The 20844-nt window shown below is 41.2% G+C and overlaps 1 protein-coding gene across 1 annotated transcript in view; it reads right to left on the bottom strand.

The window, feature by feature from the left end:
- LOC101167744 (SH3 and multiple ankyrin repeat domains protein 1) overlaps positions 1-20844 on the bottom strand; it is a 52941-nt gene that overhangs the window by 3275 nt on the left and 28822 nt on the right. Inside the window, exons 8-26 of the mRNA XM_078937816.1 lie at positions 19970-20137; positions 19687-19728; positions 19006-19122; positions 18819-18896; positions 18667-18733; positions 17505-17680; positions 17264-17394; positions 15526-15665; positions 15246-15353; positions 14797-14875; positions 8756-8838; positions 8482-8606; positions 6372-6507; positions 6113-6193; positions 5488-5514; positions 5338-5394; positions 5064-5176; positions 4395-4512; positions 1129-4306 (exon numbers count right to left, since the gene is read on the bottom strand). Coding sequence (XP_078793942.1) covers positions 1129-4306; positions 4395-4512; positions 5064-5176; positions 5338-5394; positions 5488-5514; positions 6113-6193; positions 6372-6507; positions 8482-8606; positions 8756-8838; positions 14797-14875; positions 15246-15353; positions 15526-15665; positions 17264-17394; positions 17505-17680; positions 18667-18733; positions 18819-18896; positions 19006-19122; positions 19687-19728; positions 19970-20137 — 5024 coding nt within the window. The remainder of the gene's footprint in view (positions 1-1128; positions 4307-4394; positions 4513-5063; positions 5177-5337; positions 5395-5487; positions 5515-6112; positions 6194-6371; positions 6508-8481; positions 8607-8755; positions 8839-14796; positions 14876-15245; positions 15354-15525; positions 15666-17263; positions 17395-17504; positions 17681-18666; positions 18734-18818; positions 18897-19005; positions 19123-19686; positions 19729-19969; positions 20138-20844) is intronic.

Raw genomic sequence — 20844 nt, 5'->3', positions numbered from 1 at the left:
AATGTTCATAAAAGTATTTATCTGATTATAACTTTTCAGTGTCATGTAAAAAGTCTTGTTTCTAAGCTCAATTTTCCAAACTACATTTCATTTTCTTTCATTTCTAAGATTAAAATATCTTTTAAAAGAATTAAGGTTTGTGAAATTCAGAAAAAAAACTTCATTACAAATCTATTAGCAAGGTTGACTATCTTTGCCAATAAGTAAAAGTTGTCAAAGACAAACATTAATCAGCAATGAACTGAGAAACAGTGGCAGATGTTTGTCAATCTTTTCAACTATATCTAAACAACTTTGAGACCAAAACCTCAAAATATGAAAAAGGATTTACAAGTTAAAGCCATCCAGAACTGTCATAATTTTTGTGGTTCTCCCTAAAGACAAAGCGCCAGAGGAACCACAAAAAACACAGAGGCCACATCTCAGACTCTACAAGTCCCAGTTAACATCTTCCTTGTAAACTATGAAGACAGAATTTGTATGCATGACTTTTACATTAAAGCCACATTTACACACGGACATAGAACTTTTCAGTTTGTACACAAATTGTCTCACATTTGAATAAATGCATCAGCAACAATTTTAGTATCTTAAAATTAATCGAAGCATAATGTTTTACACAAAGTTGAACATAAAGATGTCTATCAGACAGCTTAATCATTATTCAAATTGTGTCATTTTGCCAAATAACTCTAAGGTAATTAGCAAAACCAAAACAGAAGAATTAAATTGGTAAAAAAAAGTCAAGTGGTATTTTAGTGGTTAACCAAACAGTCTAGTTCTCATAAAACTGAAACTGAAGTGTTGGGCCTTTAAAAAAAAAAAAAAGTAATTTCTGAATAAACAAAAGATATGACAAAACTAAAACATCAATTAAAAAACTGTGGTAAAAACCATGACTTATTTTTTCGCATCGCTCCATTAGAGTCTGACTGACATGGTGCCATTTTATTCTCTGTTGTGTTTACTGAGGATGTGAATATAATTCTAAAAGGGAAATTCATTTTAATTTTAATGTCATATTTCACTAAAACAAAGAAAACACAATTTTTTTGTGTTTTCACCCATTGGTTGCCCTCATTGTTGCATACACGATCATTCAGAACAAATGAGTAAAAACAAACAAACCTATGCATGGTGGGGGACTTTGGAGCATGACTCCAGTCATCCATGCTCTTCATGCTACCCATCTGTTGTAGCTTGGAACTTAGCTCATTGATGATGCTGGCTTTTACGCCTGAAAAAGGAGAGTGGAGTCTACGACCGTCTAAAACAATACTACCCCCTTGAACTGCACCTTGATCATTTTCCGCCATTTCTGCCCAGACCACTGATCGAGAGTCCATGGGCCTTTCTAAACAGGTCACCAGAGCAGAGCTAAAGCCATCCTCCATTTTAGATCGACTGGGGTTGTGCTTCTTCTCATCTGCAAAAGTTCCATCTAAACAAGAATCTTCTGGGTTGTTTTGTCGTTTTAATTGCAAAGGAGCAGGGTTGGTGCTGCTCTGCCTTCGTAGAGCAATAGGTTGGATCCTTCCTCCTCCTTCTTTGTATTGACTCATCTTTGGAAAGACAGGATTTGCTAGTTTGGTGTTATGCCCCTCAAACGCTTGCCCGACTGAATATGCAGCATAGGAATCCTTATGTTCGGTGCCTCTCTCCTCCTTTCCTCCTCTTCCATCTCCGCCATGCCCTCCTCTGTCTCCCCTTAAACCCAGCATTTCTAAATGATGGTCACTACTGCTGTGACTGTCTAGCTCCTCAATTCCAGAGTCCACCACAGCATCCTGCCAGTCTCCACTTTTGGGCATGACTGTAGAGTGTTGACTGTGGTCTGCAGCTTTGCCCTCTATGCTGAGGCTGGCCTTGCGCCCAGCCAAGGTCATGCTATAATCCGAGGACGCTGGAGAGGTTGTAGTGGTTGTGGCAGCTGCAGTTGCTGTCATAGTGGTGGTAGCATAGGTCATGGTGGTAGTGAGTGCCGCCGTTCCTCTGTCTTGGGCGGGAGTGTGAACACTTACTGGGGAGTCACTGGAGCTGTTGTAATATGACTGTGAATGGGACATGGGCTGTGGTCTGTGTAATGACATCCCAGTTGTGGTAGTGTTGGTAGAAGATGGGGGAAATATTTGTGGAGAGGGATAGGATGGTGACAGAGCAGACTGTGTGAGGTTAGCTACCTCACTATCATAAGAAGTGAGACTGGAACCAGCAGAATCCCCACCTTGTGAAGATGAATGATGTACATTTGTGGACTTTGAAGATGAATGAGTTGGTGGGCCAGGACAAACTGAGTGGTGACCTTGCTGCTGATGGTGCTGAGCGAACTCCTGGACCCTCTCATTCTTACCGTTGGCAAACTGTAGTGGTGGGGGCAATGGATCTGCAAAGACAAACTCTTCATCTACATCTATTGAGGGAGCTGGTGGAGGTAAAACCATTAGACCTAGGCCTCCACCGGCCTCAGCTCTTGCTTCTCTTGTACTGTCATTTGTATGTGATGGAGCTGTTGGAACAGTGTACTGAGGAATGTAGCTGGTGTTATGAGCGTTCTCCATTTGGAGATAGGATGGTCTACGTGGGGCTGGTTGAGTGGGAGGAGGAGGAGGATGTAGCGGTGGAGCAGATCTGCTGTCATAATGGTCCATCTCTCTCTCCCTGCTGCTCTGAGAGTAGTACTGGGTTGACGACTGACTGGTTCTGTCCTCAGAGAAGCGAACTCTAAGGCCTTCTCTGTGTCCTCCTTCCTTTTCTCTCTCTATTCTTTCTCCACCTCCTCCCAAACGTAATATCCTTGGTGACTGTGGTCGGCTCAAAGACGCAGGTGAGGTGGTAGTTGTGGGCGAGCTAAGGTGGAGAGAAACTGGAGATGTATAGGTTGATTGTGTTGGGGTAGCAAAAAGCGAAGGTGTGGGAGTCTGAATCGGAGTTGGAAAAGATCCAACTGTAGACATCTGTCGGCCAAAATGTCTGTCCTCTCGGCGTGGCCTGCGGTCATCTTTAAGGGCCCTCTCCCTTGCAGCCAAAGCCAATCCAAGAGGAGAAGAGGGGTCCAAAACTTTTCCCGTCAGTGGATGAATGAATGCAGTAGCTGGCTGGGATCCATACAATGAAGGAGCTGACTTGGGTTGGCCATCTTGACCAAGAATTGGAGAAGAGTACTCAGGCAGACCGAATGCCGGGGGCATGCTACTAGAATAGTTCACATAGCTGTCTGCAGAAAACATGCCTTCATCTATAGACTTGGAGGATCGAAGTCGAGGCGTGGGCACTTCTATTTGTGACCCCTGTAATGGCTGAATTCGGGTCCCTGATGCTCCTCCTCCCTCCCCTGCTCCACCTCCTGCTTCCCCCTGGATGTCCTCCTCAGATGAAAGAAAGAAAGAGGCACTCTTTCGTCTCATCTCTCTGAAACGTTCCCTTTCTCTGCGAGCCCCTGATCCTTCCAGTGCTTTGTTAAATGTTGAGGTGTAGTCGACATTTTCCAGATTTTGCTGTGAGGAAACAGCAGGAGCAACAGTTGACGACTGTAAAGATGTTTGAGTCTGAGGTGGCAAGGAGGTGAGTGGAGAGGGCAGACTTGCATTGGGGCTTTCTGTGGTTGCATCTCCAGAGGTTTGGTCCTCAGCCTCCTGAGAGGGCTCGGCCTCCATGCTGCTGCCCTGACTGCTTCGACCACTGCTGCTAGTGGAGGGGGCTTTGACGATAATGGTGGGAATGGGAATTGAGCTTTTCTCTTTTGTGGCACCTCCTTTGCCTCGATGCTGTCTTTGTCCATCTTCCACCTTTGACTGCTTTATTAAAGCTCCACGTCCACCCCTTTTTGCCACGTTCCTACCACCTCCCCCTCCCTGCTCCCGGCTGGTCACTTGTGTGGGATGCTGTTGTGGCTGTTGGGCCTTAGGCTTAGCACTTGTTGGGGGTGTAGCACTACTGTAGCCCCTTCTTAACCCTCCCATCTTACCACCACCTCTCCGAGGTACATCTGGTTCTCTGATGCAAAGCCCTTCCGATTGTCTGCGGAGTGTGGGAACCATAACTGGTTGGTTCATCACACCAGGCCCTCCCCTCTCCCAGCCACCTTGAGCAGGATGGCCTGGCTGAGAGTGGAGCTGGTAGTGGCCTTGAGGTACAGAGGGAATTGGCATAGCAGGCCCTCTACCAGTGTAAGGTCCTGCAGACAAAGGTGGCTCTGGTGCAGATGTGTTTGGGGGTGGGGGAATTTCTTCTGGTCCTGGCACTGATAAGCTGCGAGCTAGTTTCATTGCAGGTGGGTGAAGGTACTGACGCTCTTCATCTGTTAAACCTGGGCATAAAACACAAAACCAGTTGTCAGCACCTATCAAGGACAAATCCATCAATTGAGCTAATATAAACATTTTAGCAGCATTTACCAATTGATTTTTGACGCATCATTCCAGGGTGCTGCGACCCGTGGCCTGGCTGAAAGTGAGCTTGGTTGTAGCCGAAACCTGGTCCGCTCTGTACAACTGACTGCTGCTCATAAGGCTGCTTCATTGGTGTGAGCATATGTATACAAATATGGAAAGCAAAAAAAAAGAAAGGGTTGGAGGATGGCTTGTTAATAAACATAATGTAAAATAATATTAGCTAATTTCTGATATTTAGTATTGCTACATATTGCAAAGCATAATAAAACTGCCAGCCTTTGTGCTAAAATTGTATGTGAATGTACACAATCTAACTCAATGTAAGCAACTGTTTCTTGTGTGGGCAGTCAATCATTATCAGCAGAGTGCAGTGAGGAGAACACAGAAACAAACAAAAAAAAGATAAATCTGTATTTGAAAAAAAAAGAACAGCAAAACACCCAGTTATACAGTAGAAAAGCTGCCTATGCCAGTATTAGTCATAACCATGACTAAACGTGCTATATTTTGAAGCAGTGGGGTGGGTGATGAGGTTGTGTAAATTCATTGCAGAACTAAGAAGGTGATGCAAGACTTTTATCATATATTATTATTGTGTAATCCCACAAGTGTTCTGCCTAAGTATCCTAATTTGTTGAAATAACTGCACCAAACACCATTTCAAAGTAATACCTCGTTGGGAACTATACTCTTGCTCCGGTCCCTCTTGCCTCCATGACCTCTATGGCCCTGGTTGTCTGATGTAATAGTGTGTTGGGCAGCAGCCAATATTTCATCCAGTTTATCTGAAAAGACAGAAAAGAAGAAAATCAACATAGCAGGAAAAAAGGGGGGAGTGGATGGAAGCACAAACATGATACACAAATTATCCTTTATCCTTTAATGCTTCACGTTAAGCATAAAAATCACTTAGGCAGCGACAAAAAAGCTGGAAATGATTCCTTACTTAATGCCATCTGATAGACTGTCCTCTTCTTATCTGGAGCCTGAGATGACTCGAATTCTGAAGGAGGAAGAGGAGGAAAGATCATTAAAAGTTCAGGGGGTGATGCAGGCAAAGATAAAATCCAGTAATCTAGTAAAATCTAGTGATCACCTGTTTTTTTTTTCCATGGTGAGGCTGCTGTAGCATACATAAATTTAGACAAACATGAATTAGGTGTGACCAGAAATAGGGTCATGAAAATGAAACAGATGAAAGGGTGAAATACATACTTAGACACATGTGATGATGTGAATGCTGATGAGAAGAATGAGCATGGGACAAGAAATAATCATGAGAGGAAAAAAATCCATTATCCCACCTTTTTCCACTGGATGCAGTGCATTTTTTTCAAAGGAGAAAAAAAAAGAGCCATGTGACTATAATGTAATAAGACATATTTCACAGCATGAAAGTGCTTTGTTGCCTTTTAATCTCACTGTTTAATTAACACCTTTCTTCTTTTTCAGTATCGTTAGAAGTGAAAACGAACAATAAAGCACATTTTTGCTAAAAAAAGAAAAGAAAAGAAATTTTCCTTTCCTTGTGCACTAGTTTTGCCCATTTTTAATGCTGTGTTTCCACAACAGTTATGCGCAATGCAACTCTTGTTCCTGAAAAGCTGCTGCTTTCATTTAAAAGGGCAATTTTGTTGAAATCTACCAGGAAAAAATGTGCTAATGCATAATTTATTTGTTTGATTATTCCTTCCTAGGCTTTGTCCTATCCATCATCTTACCCATGTCTTCCAGCTCTGATGTCATTGACTTGGAGCGCAGGGCAATGGCAGGAGGAGTCAGTCTTTTCGTTTGCTGCGGGGCTGCAGAGGGAAGACAGTCAAATGCAGATTTAATGTTTAGGTCTCATATATACATGTGCAGGCACCAATGAGAACTGCATTTCAACAGGCTTTTAGGGGGAAAGTAAAGATGCAATCAGCCACACTTTACATGAAAAACAGAACAGAGTTTACTTCTTTGGAAAAGTACGAGTCCTACCTCTTTTTCGAGCAGTGTCCTCCAGGTCTGGGTTTCGGGCAACCATTACCACCTTCACCATAAGGCTGTTGCCGCCCTGCCGGATCATGTTCACTACCTGCCGGTGACCGACTTTAACCACATTCTGGCCATTGACCTGACAGACAATCCCTTAAAAGTTAGTTGATGCATCACCCCAATTTACACTCTTATAAATACACATATGGGTTTATTTTTTTGCCTGTATTATGCAGTAATCTTATAAGCTGTGTCCATACAAAATGCCTTGGCTTCCAGACAGAATTACCAGCAATTCAGGCAGCTGTTAAAGTAAATCACTTATACCAAAGCTTAGGCAGCTACATAAATGAGTCATTTCAGGCTGCATACCAATTAGCTGTATGTCAGCTTTAATAGAGGTTTGATAATTGCCATTTTCAGAAGCAACTTTTCAGAACAACACAAAGAAACCCTTAAAGGAATAAAATAGACAGTCTGACCCAGTGTTTCTCCAGAATTACCGCTTTCAGCTGCAGCACCTCTAAGAAAAAAGCACTTTCTACATCTTCTCTGGGGCATTTAGCCATATCAAAAGCAGGTCAATAATATGTAACCCCTCCTTATGTCAAAACAGCTCTGGTCATTCAGGTTAAGGGGAGTTAGAGATTTGGGACAACAAGGAAACACACTATGGGGCCTTGTGAGTTTAGAGTTGAGTTTTTGTGCATAGGGCTTGTTTTCCAGAGTCGTCATCAGATGCAGTCAAGCTTGAATCTGTTAGGTTTAGAGGCTTTGTTACACAAACAAAGGCTCTTAGTTGTGTTTGTTAAACAATTCGTAATTAGTGATTGCATGCCTTTTTTGCTTGGGAGGCTAAGTGATGAAGAGCTGTTCAATTGGCATGTGGGGAATGGGACAGGTAAGAAAATATAACAGCAGATAGAAAAGTGAAATCTAAATTAATTTATGTAGGTTTTCTTCTGACAAGGCTCCATCAGTGTTTCTTGTAAGGCTCAGAGTCCCTTTTTGCATTTAAAATTACAGGTTTAAACTTGTTGAATTGTGGTTGTGGACTTAACCAATCACTGAGAACTTCCATTGGCTGAACCAACAACATACTTTTTTTCAAATGAGTCACTTTAGAGGTGGTTTAGAAAACTTCTTTCTGTAAGTGCACTGTATGTTTCCTTTCAGCTTTTCCCAACACTTGTGACTTTCCTCTTCTCTCTCTTCCTACGAACATGCCTTCCTCCTCCCCTTCTTCGACCAACAGTAGTCCAATTTCCACCGGCACCCTGAAGGTGAACAGCACCAGTGGCGGTCTTTGTAAACCTGGGCCTCAACCGATCCGGACCTATGATCCGTATAGATCATAGGTCTGATTTGCATTTGGTTAAGCAAAGATTTTATATTGGATGCCCAGTCTGACACAACCCTCTGTATATATCCGCACTTTGGACTGGCACAATGAGACCCTGGCTTATGCCCCCTGGTGGCTGTATTGGAACCCTTGTGGCGACATTAAAACATGTTTTCCCTTTATGATAACCTACTTATAGGGGAAAAAATATATATAAAAACAATTTTCTGTAAGTAGCGGGCCATAGAGGATCATATGAAATACTTGTAACTATAAGACTTCTATTAATGACTATTAGCTTCTTTCAATAATTCAATGACTCAGTTATGTGGCCCTGAAAAAGCCAGTAAGTGGGTAGAACAGTGGAGAGAAAAATGCTGATTTTAAAACAAATAGAACCTAAAATCTCATCCAGCAAGAAAGTTCTGGATCCAAAGAGGCTGTCCATCTGATGCAAGGTCATTTGCTCTGTCTGAGTGGATTTTCTCCGGCTGCTCTTGTCACAGTTCTGCATGTTAGGTTAATTGTTGATGGTTAATTGTCCATTAGTGTGAGGGTAAACGGTTGTCTGTCTCTTTGCATTAGCCCAATGATGGAGCGAATCAGTCACCCTGCTCTCAGTTTCAGCGCTGAGCTGTTTTAATTGATTAGGAAACTAAAATAAGTTCAAAAATGCAATGCTGGAATTATTATACACACCAAATGATGAAATACAAGTAAAATATAAAAGCTAGAAAACATTAGTTGTTCTAAGTCTGGTATTGACTTTACCTCAATGAGGAAATCCCCCATTCTGAGGCCAGCTCGCCACGCCACGCCCCCCTCATCAACGGACTCCAGGTACTGCAGTGCAGGGAAAGCTGGCGTTGGAGTGAACTCCTCTATGGGAGTCTGAGCTGCATGCAGTCACAAAAGAGGAATGTCACAAGTAGCTCCAGATAACCAAGCTACACCATTGATTTTCAGCGCCATAGCTAGCTTAAAACTTGTAAAAGTATTTTTGTATAAAATACAAAATTCAGTGAGTTGCAAAGAAGAGGTTCACCTTTGGCTCCTCTAAGTACAAAGCCAAAGCCTTCATTGTCTTTCTTCTGTAGAAGCACAGTCTTTTCCTTAATGATGTAGTCACTGTGAGACGGCAAAGGGATCACAGGAAGAGGAGGTGGAGAGAAAGAGGGAAAAAAAACAGAAACTTGGTGACAAACAGCTAATATTTCAAGACAAAAAGGATTTTATGCTAATTATGTGGAAAACAGCTATAATGTAGAACATCATGAAATTACACTGCAGCAAAAGATTGGTTGGCTTGAGAATGTCATGAAAAAGGCTTGATGACTCAGATGGCTGTGTTACACTTAAAGAAACGATGGGTAGGGATTGCAAATTGGTGATGCAATACATGAAATGCATGAAAAATATCCTTCACTTCTTGCAAATGTTGATCAACTAATGCCTTAGCATCTCCAATGCTTAAAAGTTAAACTCAAGAAGAATCTTCTTTCAATTGTCGGCCATATGTTTTTACCAAATGGATGAAACATCACAATGTTGAGACAATCTTCTTCAGTAAAGTTTTGAATGGTAGCACTGTATGTTTTTTTAGTTATTCTATCACTAACTACGTCTGAGACTTTTGGCTCTGCTGCTCCACAACCTTTGTCTCCAACATGGGACTGCTTAAATGGACTCCACACAAAGCCTCATCTAATGACTCACTGCTGGATTTGACTTTCCAGCAATGTCAAATCAGCCCGCCTCTGTTGAAGAGCCTGAGGCCTGAGCTGGGCTGCATGATCTGAGAGAAATTCTTGTTATATATGTTGTTTTTTTTCATGATCAGCTCATTACTTTGTTGGTTTGTAGTCCTCAGGTAAACTCTGACTGGCAGTTGAACCGAAATCAAATCAAAGATTTGATTTCAAAGATTTGATCTCATGGTAGGACTGAATCGTGGGTGGATATGATGCCTGGTTTGGGAGATTAGAGTTAGAGTTTAACTGCAGTGTTTCAACTAGCCTGATTCCATGAATAGTCAAAGTTTCTTCTGGTTTTTAAAAATTCATCTTTAGGGAATTTTTGCTGAGTTTTAAATTTGTTGTGCACAGCTTGATATAAAATTATTATATAGTAAGTCTTTCCTTGAACAGATTCAGTAGACCATTCTAGGCTCAAATATGGGCATGGAACACAACTGTAGCATTGATAGAAACAAAAGTATTTGATTACAATAAAGTCAATGGACAGGGTAGGAGACAATAATTTCAGCATTTCATTCAGCATCTGCAACCACTTCTGAAATTGTTATTCAAATAACAAGAATGGGATAAAACTACAATCAACACAGTTTTACAGCACAAATCCAAAAGAATGCTGTTTCTCCTAAATGTGAATGCTCATAATAAGCTGACCGCCTGTTAAATCATTGAGTAGCGGCAGAGTCAAGAGTGTTCGGCTGGGAGCCTAAAGATGCAGACTTCGAGCCTTAACTTTAGCACTGAACAGATGATTGCTGGTTTCCCCTCCTGAGGTCCATCTCTTGCGTGTTCTCCATCAATGTTACTGTTTTGCCAACGCTCAGCCGCCTTCCAGCCATCTGTTCCTCACACCTCCTTGCTTTTTCTCTCACCCTGTCCTTCATCAAGCTTTCCCTTTTTGAGAAGTAAAGCATAACTATCCCAGGGTTCTGTAATTGTCCTCTTTGACAGGGCAGGAAGGGGGGAATGGCTGGGACCTCTTTATGTCGCTGCAGTGCACATCTATTACTGACTTCTTTTGGATATGCTCTCGTGCCATTAGAGTGGCAAGTTGCGTATGAACAGAAAAAGCGCAAATGTCCCTGATCGATACTTATTGGCAGGTCAGATATGTTCCCTCTGAACTGGCTGCATGAAAAGTTTATGTGGAACCTCCTGAGTCATCCTCTCCTCTGGCTTTTCTGACCATACACCTGCTGAATGCACATGCATATTGGGCTAGTTGTGTGGGGGGCATCATCCACACGACAAATAAAGCAGTTGACAGATGTTAGAGGCACATTGTGGATCAAAAACACAAGTATATGTACATGAGAGAAGTAATTTTATTCCATGTATGTAGTTGCATGCACACTTATATACAGATAAATGCATGCAGACACAGACATGCACAGCTTTCACTGCTATTAAGCTTTTATTAATCTCGCCACTATTCATTTTCATCCTCCTATCCAGCCAGAAGATACTTTTTCAGTGGTACAGTGAGATACAAAATATGTAATTTGACCATAGTGTTTTTATAAGATGCTAAATGGGAATTCCAGGTAACTTGAAAAATGTCTGCTGAAAGACATCATGACTCAAAGAGAATGAAAAACACCCACACTGTCTGACTGAAATGCATGAATGTGTGCTCTCTTTCATGCAGCACCACACACACACAAACACATCGCCTTTAGAAAACACACAGGAGGAAGACACAGAAATAAACATGCGGCAGTCTCATTCAGTAGGCACTTCTATCCTGTAGCACATGCACATAAAAAAAAGAATGCAGTTTTGGCGCACACATATTCCCACACTCAGAGACACCAAACACACGGAATACATAGCTTGTTAGTCTGGCTTTGAAAAGGCACGGCCTCTCAAGAGCATCATCTACCTCTCCCCTCTCTCCATTGTCCTCTCCTCACATCCATAGCCAGCCAATGAATGAGGAAACAGCCGCTACCTGTAAATGAACCACACGCTCCTGTTTCTGGGGCCCAGTGATGGCCACGAAGAAGAGAGGGAGAGAGAGAAATCTCTCTCTCTGCATCCCCCCATCGCCATGTCCCCCCCTCCTCTTTCTCTCGCTCGCTCGCTTGCTCTCCACCTCCTCCTCTTCCTCCTCCCTCCTCTTCCTCCCAGTCTTACAGCAAGAGCTCAACCAAGAGAGCGGGAAGGGGAGACAGAATGTGACGGTCTGCACCCCCACGTACTTCAGACAAGAGAAAGACAATGTAAAAGGAAGGCAGAGAGGGAAAGGAACAGGACACCAGCGATTATCACAACAGGGAGAGATGTGAGGCGTGTGTGCTGGTGGATGACAGGATGAGGTTTTGGTCGTGAAATTGAGGAGAAGGCGAGCAGAATTTGAGGGGTGGGGAAGTGGGGGATGGGTATAAATTAATGGCAATGCAGAGAAAGAGATGCACTTGCATTTGTGCATCCAGACTGGTATATCACAGATAAGCTCACAGCTGATTCCCACTCAGAATTTACTCACACGCTGCATTTGCCAACTTTGCTCTCGCTTCTTCCTCTAGTCTCTAACAGAGCTGTCATCACCAAACAGGCTAACCAACACCTCTGCTCTTAATCTCTGCCTCATTGAGGCTCTCCAAAATGCCACACTGCAGTGACAGAACAAGCTCCAGAACACCTTGCTCCACTTGCACCACTTCACCATGGAGATGCAATGACGCTCAACTGACTAAGCACAAGTGATGCAGCCCCGGTGGCTAATACCTGCATTCAGAACACAGGCACCCCTGCATTAAAGACCCACTTCAATGAAAATTGTTTTTTGGCTTTTCTAATATGCTCTTGTGGCATTTTCTCATAATGAAGGACATTTAAAAGAAAATTAGGTTTAAAATGTAATTTCTGAGTATTTCTTTATTTAAATAGTGATGAATCAGGAGCAGACAAAAATATGCAATTTGAAAAAGCTTGTAGCAGGCACTTGGAAGCAACTACAGCAAGCCACAAGCTCCCTGCTCCGCTCCATTCTGACGTATTCACTTGCAGATAGGTAGATCCTAGGAAGAGCTGGCATCTGCCTCAAAACTGTATGGCTGGATAGCTCCAATATTGCTTGCCATTTTTGTTGCTCTGGTAATGTTATGTTGGAGGTGTCAGGGGCTGTGAGCCAGCACAAAGGCGTGTAAACAGAGGGATGATGGGACCTACTGCAACTCTGCAGAAACTATGTCCTAGAAAACCACACAGGTTTTTTGATTTTGGCTAAAAACGGCATAATCCTAATTAAAAGACCTCAGGGAATGCTTTGAAAATAGATCAAAAGAAGAACACACTTTATATGGGATGACAGAGGAAGCTCCTCAGCATGATGGCAATGTCATCTGTAACGTGTAAAGGACAGTAAAGTCAAAGACGGTGACTGCTAAGGCCTTCCCATTAGCCTAGAGATCTTAAGCAGGGCTTCAGCCTCCTCATGACTCATCAGCAGAATGATGTATGAGCATGCAAAGAAAAAAACAAGCATGCGCAACACTTAAAGAGGCATAGTTAGCTTCATTTCAATCCTGTACAACTGATTCAACGTTTTCCAAAACCCCCATCCCTCTTTTATCCCAAAGTGTAGCATTAAATGTGTGCATCAGTGTGTTAAAACACGAGGAGAGAAAATGGCAGCACATAGATGAGCATAGGTTAGAGTGGCAACAGAGTAAATAAGCAGGATCAGGAGAGAACATGCTCAAGCAGCATGCAGAGAGACATGACTGTATAATATACATGAAACAGTACCAGCTCCTCCTTATGCCCACAAAACAATGGTGAGTAATTATTTTAACCACCATTTCTGACATGGACTGCTCTGCCCTCAATGATGTGACAATCAAATTCCTCTAGTCGTTTAAAACATTTGTGGATTTAGTAACAGTTTCGACACCACTGGATACATTTAAGTGAGTAATATGTAATTATCCTGTTGAATGAAAAATCACAACACTTTACCATCAGATATTAAAATCTGCTGGTAATAGGTTGTTAAATGATTTAAACATTTTAAGTTTAAATTATTTTCTGTTTATGCTTTGCAGAAAAATACTATAAAAAGACTCCTAATGACTGTTGTGAACGTCCCTGGTTGCAAGATAAGAGACCAATTTTCACAGCAAACCACAGGTGTTGTGATGATGGAAGTGGATAAGGGAACTTGTTCAGATGTCGGGCTATCTGGTTCTCCTTAACCCAAAAGGCTGCAGCAATTTCCCCAAAAGCTCCATACCATGACACATTACAAAACAAACAAAAAAAAAGGTTTAATGCCTCGAAAAATGAAAAACGAGGTCACAGACAGGTAATTTTTCTCTTTGCCTCCAACCATAATTTTACTCGATTCTGATTTAACATGAATACGCGTCTTTAAGTCCTTCATACAAAGTTAGATGATTATTACATTATTAACCCATAAGAACCTAGACCCATTTTTTCTTAAAAATAAAATGAAATTCAATGCACAATATGGATGAACAAATGTGAGAGTTTTTTGTTTACACCCACCTGCCAATACGAGAAATGTCCCATGGTTAAGTAAACATAAAAAAATAAGTAAACATCAAAAGCATTTCTGAATCAAAATGTGCATATGGGTGTTTGTGGTTGTATTTTTAAACACAGGAGTCAATGGTCATTTTCTCCCTTCTGAAACCTGCCTCCAGTGGTCATTTGAGGAGCTACAACATTTGATACTTCCAGGTTTGCTTTAAGGTCAGGAACGGAATTTGGGGCCTTGCTCGAAATACTCAGCTAGCATAAGACTTCTCTTTTTGGTCCACTGGATAGTCATTCTGCATTCACACAGCTAAATCAAATGAAAGTTCACTTGCAAGTGAACCAAAGCCTTCAGTTAAGTTCCCTTCTTTCATTACCACCAGCTAGTGTGGACCAAAAGGAGCCATTTTTAAAGCAAGTTTGGTCTTTGCTTTAAAGGCTGTTATTTTTCTTAAATTGTGATTTATTCATTTCAAAGCATTTTTATTTTAAACGTTTGATTTTATAATCTATTTTGGTTGAAAAACCTTTAAAATTAGCAAAAATAAATAGTTAAACATTAGAGGGTTATAGATTTAACTTTTGACTTTAATTTTAAAACTTTCACTTAAATTACTAAGGAAATTAAGGGGTATAAGTATTGCTCGTCTCATGTCTTCCTCATTCAAAGAGAATTATCTATTTTAATCCTGTCTTCAGGGTTTTCGGTTGCTCAAAGTTTCATTTTAGAGAACCTTGATTTGAAAAAGACAAGTTAGTTCAGCTCAATCTTCTTCACTTCTTAATCTTTTGTGAAGCTTCTAACAAAAGTCTTTGCAGCTTTTCTTACCTGGGGCCATCAGTGCCATCATAAGCTCCCACGGTGACGTTACGGAAGAGCTTCCTTTTGGCTTTTTCACTGCGCGTCTCTAGAAAGCCCAAGCAAGACAAATGCCCATTTGAAATTTTCAGCTTTTGTGACACAAAATTGACATACCTGTACTCAAATCCTGTTTTTGTATCCCCAGTGTGGCATTTGGATTGCTCAAGTGTGAATAGAGCAGCAGTGAAAACAGAAGACAAGTCTGTGGCTTGATAAATTAAAAGAAAACCTGCTTGGCAATGTGTTTTGTTTTGTGATCATTTTTATGCTCTGACACAAAAGAATTTAAGTGATAATTTTAAACACACAAAATAAATATAAAATAAAAAAAGATTATTCAGAATCAGATCCAGCACTCTTTTCAGGCAATTTAACATCTTAAATCTAGAAAGAAGTGAAGTATCTGTCTATCCTACCTTTTTCTTTACTTGGAGCAGCCACCTCTTGAACACAGTCTGAAGGAAACCAGCCAGTGCGTCCTTTTACTGTCCCCTCCCAGTATCCCCCTTCTCCTACACTTATGACTAAGGCAGACACATTTTCAAAGAAAAAGAAAATTATATTATTGACTTTGGTGGTAATCCCCTTTTTCTGTAAAACAACTTTTTTAAATATTGTGCATCACAAAAAAAAAGTTTTTTGTCTTTAGCTGTACACCAGTTGCCAGGTCTTATACCAATAAAAACGCTCTTTTACCCTTAACTTTGTCCCCTTTGCTAATAGAGAGCTCTCGGTCTCCACTGGCAGAGTGGGAGCGAGTGGCCACATAAACTCGCCCTGGCACGGCGCTGTACATCCGCTTCATTGGAGCTGTCCCACTGACAGCTGAGGTTACACTGCAGAGGGAGAAACAGCCTTAACAAAAACGTGCTTGCCAATCATGGGAATAGAAAGTCTGCATGCTACAATATATGTTTCTAATTTCAAGTTATGACTTTTCTGTGACAGTGACATTCTTCTGTTTTGACAGAGCATTGTACTTTCTTTAAGGTTCTCCACAGATTTCTGACCACAAAAAAACCCTCCTTGAAATGTTTAGGACTGAGGTAACACTGTAATAGTGCGTCATAACAAAATGACAGAAAACACCTTTGACGCTATTTTTACTGGCAGCTTCTGCAAACTAAAAACCATCTCAGTGCAGATTCTTGCTTTTCTGACATGTGGCAAAGCATTTTGGAGTTGCCAGCTGCTGCTCCAGTCGCCCACCTGGCTTTTCTTGGCGATATCTCAAGTAGATGAACATCTTTTCATGACTTTAGCAATAGTTAGTATACTTTTGCAAAATATCTTAGGTAGGATATCCATCCATCCATTTTTAGAACCCGCTATATCCCTATTGGGGTCACAGGGCTGCCAGAGCCAACCCAAGTCAGATAATGTTCGTGCAGAATGGGTTAGTTCCTGTCATATAGCCTGGATGCAATATTATAAAGTTTTATTCATGTATGTATTTAAAGTATTTAAAGTTGTATGTATTCATGTATTTAATGTTAAAACCTCCTTGACCATGACCTGTTTTTTGATGTTTTCCTACATTCACTTGATAAATTTTGTTTGCCGTTAGGTGAGACATCTCTGTGATGAGTCTTTTACTCGTCAGATTACGGCTGGGACCAGCTTTGAAAAAACTGAATTGATGCATTCAATGATGTATTGGTCAGTTGTGGCTATTTTTTGCCATGTATCAATTTTTCATTTGACATGACATTGGAGCAATATTCATCACAGGATGTGAAAAGCAACTAAAGGACAGATGAGGCTCATTAAGACTTGGAAACGGAACTTGGAGGAAAAAATATTGCTTTTTGACATTTGAAGAAAAAAAAATGCGAATCAGTTGACTGTGTTCTTAATTATTTAAATTTAAATATGAAAATGTGAATTTAGAGGTGGAATGGTGTCAGTAATTAGGCAGAAATGATGTTCTTTGTTTCGTACACTTTCGTTGGAAAATAAAATAGTTTCAAGAAACAAAAAATACATGTTTTGTGTCTTTGTTATTGTCAGACTGTGTAAAAACAAATTCCTGTACTTGTTTAATCACTCAGATTCAGCTGCATTTTATCTGACGTTAGCAGAACAGCACAGAAATCCAAAGTGGTGAATGAAGCAAACAATAAAATGTTAACAACCCCTTTTGTATCATATGCATCCAGACGGTGGCATTTAGCATTAGGACCTGCTGTGCCTGTGCACAGCTTTACTGAGCCGTAAGTGTGGCAGTAGACTCTTGCCTTGTTAAAGTTTTGCCAGTGAGCCAATTATGCCACCATCTGACATTTTACAAACCTTTTTTCCAGACTGGGAAAATCTCCTTGAGCCTTTTTATTTGCAACAAAGTTTTTGAAAACTGCTAAAATAGTCCTTTCTTTTGAGATTATTCTAGTATTATGGCTTCAAAAGACATGATCATTCTCTATGGGTTACTTACCCCTGTCTTCCTCTTGGCTGTCGGTGTCTCTCCTCTGTGTCACTCTGACCTCCTCTTCCTCTGGAGGGGGATCGGGTGCGAGTTCTGGGACTGCTGGAGCTTCTCATGCCTATGGAGGCCCTACGCTGCCCCTGTTGGAACATCACCCATAAAACACAGAGACACAAATGCCGCACTGGGCTACCATGCCTGAAATCACTAATCCCAACATATGAGCATCCACTCAATGGTTTTCAGTTACCTGTGCAGGATGGGGATTGGTTGTGGGCTTGTTGGGAGGAGCCAAAGGGTCAGATTGGATCATGGTGTTATCGCTGTTGGCACGCAGCAGGGGGTGGGACTGAAGTGAGGGAAGGGGCAGCGTGTGCGAACTCTCTCTTCGTTTGGGAACAAACTTTGGGGATTCCAAGAATGGCACTGAAGATGGGAAATATGAGGTGAAGGAATAGAGTTTAAAGACCCACTCCAATAAAAATTGTGTTTTTGGTGTTTTTACCATGTTCTAAAGCAGGGGTGGGCAATTCCAGGCCTCGAGGGCCGGTGTGTCTGCATGATTTCAAGATAGCCTTTCCCTACTCATGGCTGATTACCTGGTTCAGGTGTGTCCAGCCAATAATCTTGCCCTACTCATGACTGATTACCTGGTACAGGTGTGTCCAGCCAATTAGAACATGCCAGAGCAGGGTATGCTGGAAAACATGCAGGAATGCGGCCCTCAGTGCCCACCTCTGTTCTAAAGCCTTTTTCTCGTCATGGAGAACATATATAAAATAATTTAAGATTAAAACTGCATATCTGAGTTTTTCTTTATTCAAATGATGAAGGATCAGTTGCAGATAAAAACCAGCCGTTTCAAAAAGGTTGAGTTTGTGACGCAGCAACTGAAATATTTTAAATCCTCCACTTTGAAGACAAATAGGGCCATTAACATCTTAATTTTCCTTGTCTGAGCTGGCATCTGGCTCAAAATTGTATGTCTGGATAGCTCCGATTACGCTTGCTGTAATTGTTGCACAACTCACGGGGTTGTGAGGGACTGTAAGCTAGTGGTAGCATGTCAGCAAAGGAATGCTGGGATATCAACATGGGTTTACTTCAGGACCAACAGTCTGCACACAACCCAGAGGCAAATTTCTAATGAGCTCCTGCTGTTCTGCAGAAAATACGTCTTAAATAAACGATACATGCTTTTTGATTTTTGCACAAAAGAAACGGTATAATCATAATTACAAGAGCACTGGGAACGGTTTTGTGAAGAATCGGTAGCTTAAGAGGAAACACAGTCAATCTGAGACTACAGATTTGAGACTATAAACGCATCCAAAGCATTAACTGTGGAAACTAACAAGGAAGGTAAGTCTGTGTTCAATACCTAAAAGAAGAATTTTGCCAGGAATACTCACCAATGTCAGAGTCCTTGTGGTTTTTGATGATCTCCCCGAGTTCAAAGTGGCCAGCCATTATTGCGACCTGCAAACACACAAGAAATGCTGTTCTGGAGTAGATTTCCAGTTTAAATACTTAGTTTTCAGTATTTTTTGGTCAAACTGTTTACCTGAAAAGGGGTCTGACCGTGCTTATTCTTTGCCTCTTTGTTTGCTCCCCTGTACAGCAGAACACGGACACAGCTCTCCTACCCAACCAGACAGGGAATTAAAGGATTAGATACAATCTTTCCAAGAGAAAAAAACAAAAAGCACTTTGACAGTAACAATATTTTAGCTTCCCCTCTATATACTTGCCTTATTGTACAGGGCTGAAATGTGAAGTGCAGTGTTCCCTGAGGCATTTTGAGAAGCAGTGTCTGCCCCATAAAACAGCAGATGCTCCAAGTGTTGAGCAAAACCATTTTGGCAAGCCTTTAAATGCCCAGAGTACAATGAAAAAAAAAAATGCAGAAATTGTTAGGACTACACAAACTGAACTGATGAGAACATTTTTACACAAAAAAAGGGATATGGCAGGAGAACAGGACGAAAACAAGACCAAACATGCATATTTCAAAATGGATTGAAAAAACACCTAGAAATGATATGTAAACTCAAACTATTTTGCTTTAGAACCAGTGAAACCTAATTATTGTGTTGGATAAGAAAGTGAGGATTTCAGAACAGTGATCAGCTTCCAGAAGCCTAAGAGGTTTCTTCATATTTTTTTCTGCAGAGATGAAAATGTCACAAGATACGCAGAAAGTAAAAGAGGAAGACACGTGACATAGAGAAACCAAAATAAAATACCATGACAACCTGCTCAAATGCGATTTGCCACAGCGTCACAGACAGTGTAGGCAATGCATCTCTTCTCAGTAAGAGAAAGAGAGAGAAGATCCACTTCTTTCCAAACTGGACTCTTTTCTTTTTTATCACAACACAGTGGCCTCTGAAAGGCTTGTATGGTCAATGAGATGGCGAGAGGAGGAGTACCTTATGAATTTCTTCCATTCCAAACTCCTCTTCATCCCTGTGCTATTGAGAGACAGAAGGGAGGAAGGAGAGAGGATGGAGAGATGAGTGAGGATGGCGCAGAGAGAGAGGTGTGAGAAAATGCTGAGAGACTGGGGGTGATGGTACATGACAACTACCACAGAGAGACGACAGGGAGAAGATGCTACCGAAGGTTACACAAAGCAGAGATGCTTCACACAAAAATATGAGAAGAAACCATGAAACCACACAGGAATCCACGGCCGATCACTTCCCAATATACCTGATGAGATTCATCCCAACCATTTTCATCCCTCGTCCCAAGCTTCGCCCTGTAATAAAGCAAAGTTTCGCAACAGGAAGTGTCGCCCCCTGCCAGCACAGTGTGGTACAGCGGGGTCAGGCCACAGCGGTCTTTGTAGTCCGGAGATGCTCCAAGAGATAAAAGAGCCTAAAGGGGCAGAAAGAAAAGGGAAGCTTTGGTTTGTGTTGATGGACACGTATGAATCAGTGAGACCCTAAACATTTACACAAATGTTGTTTACTTGATAAACTTTCTTGTAATTTTGATACAAATAAAGCTTCACAAGTTCAGCTTGTGTGAAAAAGACAACGAGGGAGAAAAAAAAACAGAAAAAGAACACGGAGAGAAAAAGAAACACAGAAATGAAGAAAAGTCCATGTTTCAGGATGAAAATAAAAGACTAGACGAAGCAAAAGTAAACAAAAGTGGAGGGAATTACAGAGAAGTTTAGATGAAAAAAGGATGACAGCGACTAAATAAAAACCACACAAAAGAGGGAAGATAAAATGAGGTATAACTAAAAAAAACAGATGGAGAAAGAAGAAAAAGAAGAGTGGAGAAAAGAAGGAAGATATTTGAAGAAAAAAAGTAGGTGAACTAAATACAGGATTGGAAAACTGCAGGAAAAAGTGATGAGGATTCTGGAACTTAGCTGAGTTTGAGTCTGACCTCAAAGTTTTGACTTTAACTGCTTTAAAAAGCTCAGTAATAAACTTGAGAGAAACAGCAAACCAACATTTTTTTTATTACCACAAGTTTTATTCAGACAAAAAAAAAACATCTATTAGAGGACTTATTAGATGAATGTTGCTTTTATTTTCATGGAATCCCAATATCGAGATTCACACTTGCTT

This window comes from Oryzias latipes, chromosome 19 (assembly GCF_053564925.1).
Source record: "Oryzias latipes strain Hd-rR chromosome 19, Olatipes_Hd-rR_3.1".
Taxonomy (NCBI): Eukaryota; Metazoa; Chordata; class Actinopteri; order Beloniformes; family Adrianichthyidae; genus Oryzias; species Oryzias latipes.
Note: the sequence above shows the minus strand (reverse complement) of the source record. Positions and strands in the feature narration are given on the sequence as shown.